Source organism: Piliocolobus tephrosceles, chromosome 6 (assembly GCF_002776525.5).
Source record: "Piliocolobus tephrosceles isolate RC106 chromosome 6, ASM277652v3, whole genome shotgun sequence".
NCBI classification, from domain to species: Eukaryota; Metazoa; Chordata; class Mammalia; order Primates; family Cercopithecidae; genus Piliocolobus; species Piliocolobus tephrosceles.
The window spans coordinates 32929227-32943106 of NC_045439.1; the positions used below are offsets into that span (position 1 = coordinate 32929227).

Here is a 13880-nt window from a genome sequence, read left to right on the forward strand (position 1 = left end):
ACCAGACAAAGAAGCTGAGATGGTTGCTTCGTCACAAAAAAGGTTGCTACGGGCTCTGGGAAACCCAACACAGTCTGGGTGAGGTGGCTCACACCTGTAATCCCAGCACTTTGGGAGGCTGAGGTGGGCAGATCACCTGAAGCCAGGAGTTCAAGACCAGCCTGGCCAACATGGCGAAACCTTGTTTCTACTAAAAATACAAAAATTAGCTGGGTGCCGTGGCGTGCGCCTGTAATCCCAGCTACTCGGGAGGCTGAGGGCAGAGAATAGCTTGGACCTGGGAGGTGGACGTTACAGTGAGCTGAGATGACGCCACTGTACTCCAGCCTATGTGACACAGTGAGACAAGAGAGGGAGGGAGGGAAGGAAGGAAGGAAGGAAGGAAGGAAGGAAGGAAGGAAGGAAGGAAGGAAACCAGGAAGGAAGCCCAACACGAGTTGTATGAATAGGATTTTTATTAATGGTATCTGGTCTGTGGCTACAATGTTATATTTTGCTATGCTTGACACATTTTTTACCATTGAGATGTTTATGGAAGAAAGTTTGAATTTGCTGCCAGGCATCTACCTGTGCCTTTGAGTGAGCCTTTGGCTCACCTCCATAGAATATTGCCTCACCCAAAACAGCATGCACAGAGGCTCTAGAAGGAGGAAAATAAGGTGGGTCAATACAGTGACCTGTTTCTGGGTAACAGATTATCTGGGGTCTTTCTTTCCCATGAGCTTGTAGCCTTTCAGAGGCTATCTGAGCATAGAATTCACTCTTCCAGTTTTGATCATCCATGCCAACAATAAACAAGAAGGGCCCCTTGGCCTTTTCCAGTGGAATAAGACTTTGGTGATTGCGTTCCTCCAGTGGATTGCTCCAAGTGTCCATAAAAGTGAGAAATCCTGACTTAGTAATTTTTACTTTTCCTAGATCATCAACAAGTTTAGGAATAATCATATCCTTGTAACGTAGAGGAGTTACTGTGTTGGCTACACAGGCATTGATAAGTACAGTGGCTGTGATGCCCTTCAAGAAAGAAGCCATTGAGAGACACAGGTCACCTCCTTTGGAAAATCCAAGAAGCCCAATACTAGGACCTTTCACCTGTTGAGGAAAAAGAGAAGGAAACAAGCTTAGAGTTCACAAATGGAGGACACAGACAGTGATTTTACATTCTCCAAGTAGCTTTCTTTTTTTTTTTTTTTTCTTTTTCGAGATGGAGTCTCGCTCTGTCGCCCGGGCTGGAGTGCAGTGGTGCAATCTTGGCTCACTGCAACTTCCACCTCCTGGGTTCAAGCGATTCCCCTGCCTTAGCCTCCCAAGTAGCTGGGATTACAGGTGCCTGCCACCACGCCTGGCTAATTTTTGTATTTTTAGTAGAGACAGGTTTCACCATGTTGGCCAGGCTGGTCTCAAACTTCTGACCTCAAGTGATCCACCCGCCTTGGCCTCCCAAAGTGCTGGGATTATAGGCATGAGCCACCGTGCCCTGCCAGTAGCTTTCTTAACTATCATTTGCTTTCCTTCCTTATCCAACAATCTGAAAAGTTCAAATATGTCTTCTAATAAGCAAATCAACTGATTTCCTAGTAATGGATCATCCCCTAATATTTATGAGGACTGGGTCAGGGGTATACACAGAGGCCCAGACACCCGATACCTAAATATTTCAAAATTATAAATCAAATAAACAAACTGTTAGACACAGTATATTATTTTCTCCTGCCTTGATAAATATACCACCATAACAATTCATAAGGTCAGGCTCAAATTTAAAATCTTGGAATCCACTGGAGTTCTGTACTGGAACATGACATACAGGAGAGGCCTGCCCCTGGGCCCTGCACCACACTCCTTCTCTTCCATCACTGGCTCCTTCATGGACCTTAAGGGGCCTCTCACACATGTGTGTGGACACCCCAGCCTGCATGTTTAAGGCCTAGGTGTATACACACTGACGAACCCAGAAAAGAGGCTTAGGGCCTGGAAGCAGGATCAGAGCTGTTTGGCAGAGAATTCTGGGGTGCCAGATCCCAAGAGCGTTGGGGGTTATAGGGGAGAGAACCCTGAAGAACATCTTATATCTTAACATTAGAATGTCTGGGTATCTTTAAACTTGGATGATAACAAAGAGTATATATCATTCAATTTTTAGTTACACCAAAATTTTTTGTTGTGGTTGTTGGGTTTTTTTTTTTTGAGATGGGGTTTAATGCTTGTTGCCCAGTCTGGAGTACAATAGTGTAATCTCGACTCACTGCAACCTCTGCCTCCTGGGTTCAAGGAATTATCCTGCCTCAGCCTCCTGAGTAGCTGGGATTACAGGTGTGCACCACCACGCCCAACTAATTTTTGTATTTTTAGTAGAGACGGGGTTTCACCATGTTGGCCAGGTTGGTCTCAAACTCCTGACCTCAGGTGATCTGCCCACCTCAGCCTCCCAAAGTGCTGGGATTACAGACGTCAGCCACCACACCTGGCCAAAATGTTTTAATTAATTGATTATTTCTGTTATCAGATAAGAACTTTCTGTACAAAACCATAATACCATTATCATACCCAACAAAATTAATAATGATTACTTCATATAATCAAATATACCATTCTTATTCAAATGTCTCCAGTTGTCTCAAAAAATATCTCTTTATGGTCATTTTCTCTATATACATTTACATTAATCTTATTAAGGAGGAAAATTGAACTCCAGAGAAAGTAACTGCCTTATTCAGAATCATAAGGCCACTCTGGTAGACACAGAGCCAGAACTCATTTTAGCCCTGTGCTCTTTGAATTTTGGTACACAATTACAAAGACCACTAAATAGTCAAGTCTTAAGGGATTAGAGAGAGATGGGAGAAAATGGAAGTAATAATCCTAGTATAAAAACTTCTTTTGAGACACGGGTCTCACTAAATATTGCCCAGGCTGGTCTTGAACTCCTGGGGTCAAGCAATCCCTCAGCCTCAGCCTCCCAGGTAGCTGGGACTACAGGTGCACATCACCATGCCCAGCTTCCATCCTAGTAACTTTTGAAGGAGACTTGGTATCTCCTGGCATGTTTCTAGTTCCCAGTGTTCTGGCAGGGCTTTTGGATTCAGCCCTGCGTCAGCTCTATCCCCTCTCTTCTACACTCAAGTGATCACCAGAACACACCTCTGGATGCTGCAGCATAAAGTCCACGGCTTCTTCAAAGTACTCCAGACGTACATCATTCAGATCTTCAGGGAGGTCTTCAAATCTGAAATAAGCCAGGGCAAGCACAGCAAAACCGTGTCCGGCCAGGAGGCTGGCCCTGTATTCACAAAGGCCACCACCACTCCCAAACAGATCAATGACCCCAGGAAAGGGCCCCTTGCCTGGAGAACATCACAAATCACAAGGAGCTTTAGATTCTCAAAAGACAGCAAGCAAACAAGTTTTTGAAGCCAAGGAGATTGGTGGCAGACAGATTGGCAGAAAAAGAACAAAATGTCTTATTTTCTCAAACAATAATAATAATATAGAGGGATAAAAAACTGCATATTGGGTACAATGTATACTACTCAGGTGACAGGTGCACTAAAATCTCAGCGTTCATTACTGTACAGTTCGTCCATGTAACCCCAAACCACTTGTACACCAAAAGTTATTGAAGTTAACTTTTTTTTTGACATTCTCACTCTGTCGCCCAGGCTGAAGTGCAGTGACGCAATCTTGGCTCACTGCAACCCCTGCCTCCTGGGTTCAATCAATTCTCCTGCCTCAGCCTCCCAAGTAGCTGGAATTACAGGCATGCACCAGACACCCGGCTAATTTTTTTGTATTTTTAGTAGAGACAGGTTTTGCCATGTTGGCCAGGCTGGTCTTGAACTCCTGACCTTAGGTGATCTGCCCACCTTGGCCTCCCAAAGTGCTGGGATTACAGGCATGAGCCACTGCAACCGGCCTAAACATTTTTAATGATATAAATTATTATCACACCACTGCACTCCAGCCTGGGTGACAGAGCGAGACTCTGTCTCAAAAATAATAGTAATAATAATAATAATAGAAATTATTTTCACAAACAAAAATAAACCAAGTTAGAAATAACATAATGAGGCCAGGCGTGGTGGTTCATGCTTATAATCTCAGTGCTCTGGGAGGTCAAGATCAGAGGATCACTTGAGGCCGGGAATTCAAGACCAGCCTGGGCAACATAACAAGACCCCTGTCTCTACAAAAATTTAAAAAAACTAGTTGGGCATGATGGCACATGCCTATAGTCTTAGCTACTCAGGAGGCAGAGGTGGGAGGATCATCTGAGCCCAAGAGTTCCAGTTTGTGGTGAGCTATGATCACACCACTGCACTGTAGCCTGTAGATCACTGTAACCTTGAATCCCTGGGCTCGAGTGACCCTCCAGCCTCAAGTAGCTACCCTCCCAAATAGCTAGGCCCCATTTTTAACTTTTTGTAGAAACAGGCTCTCACTATGCTGCCTGGGCTAGTCTCGAACTCCTGGCCTCAAGCAAATCTCCCACTGCAATACTCCCACCTTGGCCTCTTCAAGTTCTGGGATTTTAAGTGTGAGCCACTGCACTCAGCCTGTTTTTTTTTTTTTTTTTGCTTGTTTTTTTGTTTTTGTTTCTTTTGAGACAGGGTTTCACTCTTGTTGCCCAGGCTGCAGTGCAATGGTGCGATCTCACCTCACTGCAACCTCTGTCTCCCCCTAGGTTCAAGCGATTCTCCTGCCTCAGCCTCCCAAGTAGTTGGGATTACAGGTATGTGCCACCACATCGGGCAAATTTTGTATTTTTAGTAGAGATGGGGTTTCACCGTGTTGGTCAGGCTGGTCTCAAACTCCCGACCTCAGGTGATCTACCTACCTCAGCCTCCCGAAGTGTTGGGATTACAGGCATGAGCCACTGTGCCCAGCCTTGTTTGTTTCTTTTTGTTTTGTTTGTTTTTTGTTTTCTATCAGACAGAGTCTCTCTCTGTTGCGCAGGCTGGAGTGATGTGGTGTGATCTCGGCTCACTGCAACCTCTGCCTCCCAAGTTCAAGTAATTCTCCTGCCTCAGCCTCCCAAGTAGCTGGGATTACAGGTGCCCGCCACCATGCCCGGCTAATTTTTTGTATTTTTAGTAGAGACGGGGTTTCACCATCTTCGCCGGGCTGGTTTTGAACTCCTGACCTCGTGATCCACCCACCTCGGCCTCCCAAAGTGCTGGGATTAGAGGCATTAGCCACTGCGCCTGGCCACCTTGTTTGTTTTTAATGAAAGGTTTTAGTTGATTCTTGGTCAGTATTTTTTTTTTTTTTTTTTTTTTTGAGACAGGGTCTCGCTCTGTTGCCTAGGCTGAAGTGTAGTGGCATGATCTTGGCTCACTGCAACCTCGGCCTCCCAGGTTCAAGTGATTCTCTCACCTCAGCCTCCCTAGTAGCTGGGACTACATGTGTGAGCCACTATGCCTGGCTAATTTTTTTGTATTATATTATTAGTAGAGGTGGGGTTTTGCCATGTTGGCCAGGCTGGTCTTGAACTCCTGGCCTCAAGTAATCCACCCACCTCAGCCTCCCAAAATGCTAGGATTACAGGAGTAAGCCACTGTGCCTGGCCCAGACACTATGATTTATTGAACTCCTACTATAACCTTGCAAAAGCCTCTAGGAACATGGATATTTAGAAATCTGTAAGACCCAATTCCAGCCCCAGGAATTCACAGTGTAGTGGGCAGCCACGAGTTAAGGCTAAGAATTGCTGCCGGGCGCGGTGGCTCAAGCCTGTAATCCCAGCACTTTGGGAGGCCGAGACGGGCGGATCACGAGGTCAGGAGATCGAGACCATCCTGGCTAACACGGTGAAACCCCGTCTCTACTAAAAAATACAAAAAACCAGCCGGGCGAGGTGGCGGGCGCCTGTAGTCCCAGCTACTCGGGAGGCTGAGGCAGCAGAATGGCATAAACCGGGGAGGCGGAGCTTGCAGTGAGCTGAGATCCCGCCACTGCACTCCAGCCTGGGCCACAGAGCGAGACTCCGTCTCAAAAAAAAAAAAAAAATTGCTGAAGAGCCGTAAAAATAAAGCAAGTTTTCTTGTTTTGGAGAATCATCACAGAATTCAGTTTAAGGATTCTGTGTGCTGTTGCAACTCTAGAATTTTTTGTTGTTGCTGTTTGAGGCAGGGTTTCACTCTGGTGTCCAGGCTGGAATGCAGTGGTGTGATCTCGGCTCACTGCAACCTCTACTTCCTAATATCAAACAATCCTCCCACCTCAGCCTCCCAAGCAGCTGAGACTACAGGCGTGCACCACCATGCCTGCCTCAATTTTTTTTTTTTTTTTTTTTGTAGAGACAGAGTTTCACCATGTTACCCAGGCTAGTATTGAACTCTTGGGCTCAAGTGATCTGCCCACCTCAGCCTCCCAAAGTGCTGGGATTACAGGCTTGAGCCACTGTGCCCGGCTCAGCATTTTTATATGGTAGAGGTTTAAGTCAGGAATTTAGTTAGAAGGGATTAATCAGGAGCCTTCTTTCTGGGCTACCTTTACCTAGCAAATATCTTGTGTTTACTTAGACTAGGGTTCCTCAACCTCAGTAGTACAGACATTTTTTTTTTTTTTTTTTTTTTTTTTGAGACGGAGTCTCGCTCTATCGCCCAGGCTGGAGTGCAGTGGCCGGATCTCAGCTCACCGCAAGCTCCGCCTCCCGGGTTTACGCCATTCTCCTGCCTCAGCCTCCCGAGTAGCTGGGACTACAGGCGCCCGCCACCTCGCCCGGCTAGTTTTTTGTATTTTTTAGTAGAGACGGGGTTTCACCGTGTCAGCCAGGATGGTCTCGATCTCCTGACCTCGTGATCCGCCCGTCTCGGCCTCCCAAAGTGCTGGGATTACAGGCTTGAGCCACCGCGCCCGGCCAGTACAGACATTTTGAGCAAGATAATTCTTTGTTCTGGCGGTTGTCCCGTGCATTGTGGAATGTTTAGCAGCATCCCTAGCCTCTGCCTGCTAGATGCCAATAGCACCTCTCCCTTCAGGTATGACAACCACAAATGTCTCCAGATATTGCCAAATTTCCCCCCAAATCACTGCAGGTTGAGAACCAAGTACAGCATGTTTATGATAGAAGGGAGAGGACTGTCAGACAGTTTTGTGTGTGTTTTTAAACAATTAAAGGGTATTGCCACTATTGTGGATTTTAGCTTCTTTGGAAGTTTGATGTGAACTGAGGCAAAAATCACTCTTGCACATCAGCTTAAGGTTTTGCCCATATCGTATTCAAACAAAACCACATGGCTGGCACATAGTGGCTCTCAATAAATATATAATAAGTTGAATGCACTATTCAGCACAGAGCTAAAGTGGCAGTGCCTCCAGGGAGGGACGTGAAACTTAAAAAGGAAAGACTGGAGCAGCTACTCAGGAGGCTGAGGCGAGAAGATTTGAGCCCAGGAGTTCGAGGCTGCAGTGTCAACTATGATGCAGCCACGGCACTCCAACCTGGGCAACAGTGAGAGCCCAGAGACTCAGAATCCATGACAGACTCTGGAGCAAAGGAAAAAGTTCAGGGATGTTCCACAATCACGTGATTCCCAGGACTGGAAACGGGCAGGTGGGGGTCGCAGAGCTCGACCAAGTTTTGGGCAGACTACTCACCCGGCGGCAGGAAGAGTGCGGCGCGCACCCGGCCCGCGCGCACCGGCTCGCGCCGCATCCCGGGCTGGAGGAAGTCGCGCTGGTTCTCCGCCCGGCACAGCAGCCGACCGGGCTCAGGGTCGTGACCGTCCAGCACTTCCAGCTCCACGGCGAAGGGCGTCCGCACGTCGCGCTTCACCAGCCGCACCAAGGGTTTCTCGGGCTCCAACGCCCAGAGCAGCCCCATGGGCTCTAGCCCCGCGAAGCTGCCGCCCAGCGCGGGCGCGCGCTCCAGGTCCAGCTCGCCGCGGGCGTTGGCGCGGTAGCGCGCGTGGGCCCGGAAGAGCGCGCCCTTCTCGTCGTGCAGGGACGTGCGCAGCGTGACCCGCTGTTCCGGGGCCAGGCCGCGCACGGCGATGCGCACGGGCTCGTCCCAGCAGCAGGGGCCCGCGGGCTCCAGGATCAGTGTCGCTGCCATCCCGACCTGGGTAGAACGGGGACGACTCAGCTCCGCGGAGTCAGTGAGCGGGCCTGGCGGCTTTGCCCAGTGCTGGAAAGGAGTCGAGGGCGGAGCCCTTAACACTACTCCCATTGGTTGGACTTGGGGACAGGCTCCAGGCCGCTGCGTGGAGCGCCTAGAATTTGTGCAAATACACCAGTGTCCCAAATGAAGGAGTATCTGTTGAAATAAGAGTTAATGACCAATCCGGCCGGGCGCAGTGGCTCATGCCTGTAATCCTAGAATTTTGGGAGGCCCAGGTGGGTGGATCACACCTGAGGTTAGGAGTTCCAGACCAGCCTGACCAAAACAATGAAACCCCATCTCTACCAAAAATACAGAATAGCCAGATGTGGTGGCGCATGCCTGTAATCCCGGTTACTTGGGAGGCTGAGGCAGGATAATTGCTTGAACCCAGGAGGCAGAGGTTGCATTGAGCCAAGATCGCACCATTGTACTCCAGCCTGGGCAACAAGGGCAAAACTCCGTCTGGCGGGGGGGGGGGGGGGGGGGGGGAAGAGAGAGAGTTAATGGCTATTCCTGCAATCCAATGTGGTGAGTGTTGAAATAGAGGCACAAAAACCACTGAGAACTAAAGGACTGAGAGAGATGGTTAAAAAATCTAGATGTTGAAAAAGCATCCCAGGTGATTATTCTCAGGTGATCCCTTGGAGAAACATGGTCGTAATCCATCCTTTACCCCTCAGTCCCTTACCAAGCCTTTTTTCCAGAGCTAATGGTACCTGGAGCAAAGCTGATGTTTAGGGAGGCAGACCTAGCCGAGTTCCGGTCTGACCCTGATCCTTAATATTAATACCTGGTGATCTTTAGCAAGAAACATAACCCTCTAAATATCAGTTTTCTTATCTGAAAAGGCTTATTGTGACCATTAAATGGGCTAACGTGTAAAAACACTACACTGACACACCTGTAGGGTTAGTACCCAGTGAAAGTTTTGTTTCTTATCTCATAAATCTAATCACTGGCAGAGTTCCTTTTGGGTTGTGTGCATACAGAGTTCTGGCAATAAGCAAGTGGCACTCTCAGCCTGTGTAATTGAGGAGAGTTTTATAAAGGTACTATCTACAAAGGCATGGGCAAGATTCAGAAACAAAAACAATGAAACAAGTTTCAGTGTAGAACCCTGAATCTGAAGGTTCAAGGGAAGGGGGCAGTCTGATAGGAGATGTAGCTTTTCTAGAAGGAACCTATGGTTTGTGGCAGGAAGGAGGAGACTTGACTCCTCCTATCCTTGGAGGCAGAGGTTGTAGTCCTCCTCCTATCCTCCTAACCTATATCCCTTGACTCTCCTCTTGTTTTTCATTATCTTGCTAATGCCTCTCTTTGGCCAAACCCAACCACATAGCTCAGCCTAGCTGGGAACATAGCAGGATGGAGAAGGAAGAAGAGCATATAGTGATGGCCAGCTCAGTAAACATGTATAAACTGAGCAAAAAGGTATTAGACTATGAAGCAAGTTCACTGTATGCTGGTTACCAACTTGTCTGAGTCCAGTGAGAAAACACATTCATATATTTAATACAACAATTTACATGAACCGGATTTATTACTTACAGATAGGCAGCAAAGAATGACAGAAGCCTAAGAATCATTGGAAACCAGTCCCCCAAGACTCAAGAATGCTGCCTGGGTGACGGAGTCTCATGTGCGTGTGCCCCACTTGCACTGCAGCTGCCCTGAGTTTTGTACTCTGGGGTCATGTGACTGCTGGGCTAAAGCATTGAAAGACATCCTGTTTGTAGGGAGGGGCTGAAATAGAGCCAGGGCTATTCTAGTCAGTCCGTCGGTATCTCAGGATGTTACGGTCCCAGCACATTCTATGCTTAGGAACTACTAGTGAGAAAGGGGAGAACTGAGTCAGTCCAAGGCCAACCAGAGAACTGCCCTGCAGTCCATCCCCAACCCAGATATCTGCTTTAGCAAACCTAGTACATTTCATATGCCCTCCAGACCCCCAGGATCTGGAGGCAGAGGTTTGATCATATTAATATGGCACCTTGATCGGGCACGGTGGCTCATGCCTGTAATACCAGCACTTTGGGAGGCCGTGGGGGGGCGGATAGCTGGGGGTCAGGAGTTTGAGACCAGCCTGGCCAACATGGTGAAACCCTGTCTCTACTAAAAATACAAACATTAGCTGAATGTGGCAGCATGCACCTGTAATCCCAGCTATTCAGGAGGCCGAGGCAGGAGAATTGCTTGAACCCGGGAGGTGGTGATTACAGTGAGCTGAGATCTCGCCACTGCTCTCCAGCCTGAGCAATAGAGCAAGACTCTAAAAAAAAAAAAAAAAAAAAAGCGACACCTTGACTGACACAATCTCAGTGCAACATTATTAAGCCATGGCCAGAATACATTGCACTAGGCCCAGGAGACTACTATCATAAGCGGGATGATCAGGCTTGTTTGGAGCTGTGGCCTACCCCCAGGTCCTATTGATCCAGGTAAGAGGTTGTTGAGAGGTCCAAGAAAGATTCTTTAGGTAGCCACTCTGACTGCAGCCAGTAGGCCTGCTTCCAGATCTCCTCTACCTATGTCTCCACCATGCCTGAGGTGTTTATCCAGGTACGCCAGGAGGTGTTGGCAGTGGCACACTGTGTATGGTACTCCTGTGTATGGTACCAAAAATGTCATAGAGGACCTAAACCTAGAATCAGCCATGACCTGACAGGTTCCTAATAAGCATGGTACAAACTTTTAGGCTACTGGCCCAAAAATGTGTCTTGTACACAGGGGTAATATGCAGAAGCACCCCCGGCATGCCCCATGTCCAGGATCCCATCATCTGCCAACTTTCCAGGTATGACATTGTCCATCCCATGTTTGGCTCACTCCCAGATCACCCACAGAGAAAGAGGCAGCTTTCAGATGCACACTGCCTCATTTTATTCAGCAACCCAGTCATGGCTATGGAGGACTGGTATTCACCAGCCAGTTCTCATTGATGGCATGGTGACATGAGCTCAGTCTCCCCCATACAATCAATATCGTTCACGAAACCTGTACACAGAGGGCTAGCATTACACGTGATATGACTTGGTTGTGTCCCCACCCAAATCTCATCCTGAATTATAGTTCCCATAATCCCCACATGTCCTGGGAGGGACCTGGTGGGAGGAAATTGAATCATGGGGGTGGTTAGTCTCACGTTGTTCTGGTGATAGTGAGTGAGTTCTCATGCGATCTGATGGTTTTATAAAGGCTTTCCCCCTTTTGCTCAGCACTTTTTGTTGCCACCATGTGAAGAAGGACATGTTTGCTTCCCCTTCTGCCATGATTGTAAGTTTCCTGAGGCCTTCTCAACCATGCTGAACTGTGAGTCAATTAAATCTCTTTCCTTTGTAAATTACCCCATCTCGGGTATGTCTTTATTCAGACTAATACAGTAAGTTGGTACCACAGAGAGTGGGGCATCGCTGTAAAGATACCCAAAAATGTGGAAACGACTTTGGAACTGGGTAACAGGCAGAGGTTGGCACCGTTTGCAGGGCTCAGAAGAAGACAAGAAAACTTGGGGAAGTTTGGAACTGCCTAGAGACTTGGAGGGCTCAGAAGTCAGAAAGACGTGAGAAAGTCTGGAAGTCTAGGAAGATAGAGACTCATTAAATGGCTTTCACCAAAATGCTGATGGTGATATGAATAATGAAGTCCAGGCTGAGGTGGTCTCAGATGGAGATGGGGAACTTGCTGGAAACTGAAGTAAAGGTCACTGTTGCTATGCAAAGAGATTGGTGGCATTTTGCCCCTGCCCCAGAGATCTGTGGAACTTTGAACTTGAGAGAGATGACTTAGGGTAACTGGCAGAAGAAATATGTAAGCAGCAAAGCGTTCAAGAGGAAGAAGAGCATAAAAGTTTGGAAAATTTGCAGACTGACTATGCTATGGAAAAGAAAAACCCTGACTGGGCACAGTGGCTTATGCCTGTAATCCCAGCACTTTGGGAGGCCAAGGCAGGTGGATCATGAGGTCAGGAGTTCAAGATCAGCCTGGCCAAGATGGTGAAACCCCGTCTCTACTAAAAATACAAAAATTAGCCAGGTGCGGTGGCAGGTGCCTGTAATCCCAGCTACTCGGGAGGCTGAGACAGGCGAATCGCTTGAACCTGGGAGGCGGAAGTTGCAGTGAGCCCAGATCGCACCACTGTACTCCAGCCTGGACAACAGAGTGAGACTCTGTCTCAAAAGAAAGAAAAAAAAGAAAAAAGAAAACCCTGCCGGGCATGGTGGCTCACGCCTATAATCCGAGTACTTTGGGAGGCTGAGGCGGGTGGGTCACCTGAGTTCAGGAGTTCGAGACCAGCCTGGCGAACGTGGTGAAATCCCGTCTCTACTAGTAATACAAAAATTAACCAGGCATGGTGGTGCATGCCTGTAATCTTAGCTATTGGGAGGCTGAGGCAGGAGAACTGCTTGAACCCTGGAGGCAGAGGTTGCAGCGAGCCCAGATTGCAACATTGCACTCCAGCCTGGGTGACAAGAGTGAAACTCTGTCTCCAAAAAAAAAAAAAAGAAAGAAAGAAAAGAAAAGAAAACCCTATTTTCTGGGGAGAAAATCATGCCGGCTGCAGAAACTTGCATAAGTAATGAGGAACTTAATGATAATCACCAAGACAATGGGGAAAATGTCTCCAGGGCATGTAACAGAACTTCATGGCAGCCCCTCCCATCACAGGCCTGGAGGCCTAGAAGTGAAAAATGATTTATTGGTCTGGGTCTAGAGTTCCCCTGCTGTGCACAGCCTTGTGACTTGGTGCCCTGTGTCCCAGTCACTCCACCTCTGGTTAAAAGGGGCCAAGGTACAGAGATTGGGCCACTGCAGTCCAGCCTGGGTTATAGAGCGAGACTCCATCTCAAAAAAAAAAAAAAAAAGAAACTGGCAAATGAAAAATCTTACAACTACTGGATTTTCTTCTGTCTGTATAGTTGTATATATGTGTTATGTGTGTGATGTTTTCATAAAAGGACTCTAATTAATTGGCTTAAAGAAAAATAAGCACCTGCTGGGCACAGATTACGGCTCCTGCCTGTGATTCCAGCACTTTGGGAGGCCAAGGCAGGCACATCACGAGGTCAAGAGATCCAGACCATCCCGGCCAAAATGGTGAAACCCCGGTCTCTACTAAAAATACAAAAATTAGCTGGGTGTGGTGCCGTGCACCTGTAGTCTCAGCTACTCAGGAAACTGAGGCAGGAGAATCGCTTGAACCTGGGAGGTGGAGGTTGCTGTGAGCCCAGATCGCGCCACTGCACTCCAACCCGGCAACAGAGCAAGACTCTGTCTAAAAAAAAAGAAAAGAAAAATAAGCACTTAGATCAAACGTTTTGAAAGAAAAATAAAAACCATAATGCCTTTTAGTTCACGTGACTTTAGTAGTCTTTGGGAAATAAAAACAGTTTTAAAGATTATTAGTAAAATATGGGAGGCCGAGGCGGGTGGATCACGAGGTCAGGAGATCGAGACCATGCTGGCTAACGTGGTGAAACCCTGTCTATACTAAAAATACAAAAATTAGCAGGGCATGGTGGCGGGCGCCTGTGGTCCCAGCTACTCAGGAGGCTGAGGCTGGAGAATTGCTTGAACCCAGAAGGCAGAGGTTACAGTGAGTCGAGATCGCGCCACTGCACTCCAGCCTGAGTGACAGAGAGAGACTCCATCTCAAAAAAAAAAAAAAAACAAAAAACAAAAAACAAAAAACAGATTATTGGCAAAATACAAATGTCTTCAAAATGTAAACATGTGTTCTAAATTATGTTCAAATATTAAGTTTGCTAAATTATTTAAG

General features: G+C 47.5%; 1 protein-coding gene across 2 annotated transcripts; it reads right to left on the reverse strand.

The window, feature by feature from the left end:
- Window positions 1-437: 437 nt before the first annotated feature.
- Window positions 438-8101, reverse strand: ACOT6 (acyl-CoA thioesterase 6). 2 transcript variants are annotated; one of them, XM_023183428.2, is made up of 3 exons: window positions 7600-8101; window positions 3142-3344; window positions 438-1092 (listed from the first exon to the last, which is right to left on the reverse strand). In XM_023183428.2, exons 1-3 carry the CDS (start codon window positions 8054-8056, stop codon window positions 487-489), a joined length of 1266 nt encoding a protein of 421 aa, XP_023039196.1. In that variant the 5' UTR covers window positions 8057-8101; the 3' UTR covers window positions 438-486. The 2 variants fall into 2 exon arrangements, with proteins under 2 accessions (XP_023039196.1, XP_023039203.1); XM_023183435.1 differs by having other exon boundaries at window positions 3142-3226; window positions 7600-7739.
- Between the last annotated feature and the right edge of the window lie 5779 nt (window positions 8102-13880).

Coding starts and splice junctions, on each gene's coding strand:
- ACOT6 (XM_023183428.2), bottom strand. CDS start 8,056: ATGGCAGCGACACTGATCCTGGAGCCCGCGGGCCCCTGCTGCTGGGAC. Junction 3,345..7,599: donor CGCACTCTTCCTGCCGCCGG/GTGAGTAGTCTG, acceptor GATGTTCTCCAG/GCAAGGGGCCCTTTCCTGGG. Junction 1,093..3,141: donor TTATGCTGCAGCATCCAGAG/GTGTGTTCTGGT, acceptor TTTCCTCAACAG/GTGAAAGGTCCTAGTATTGG.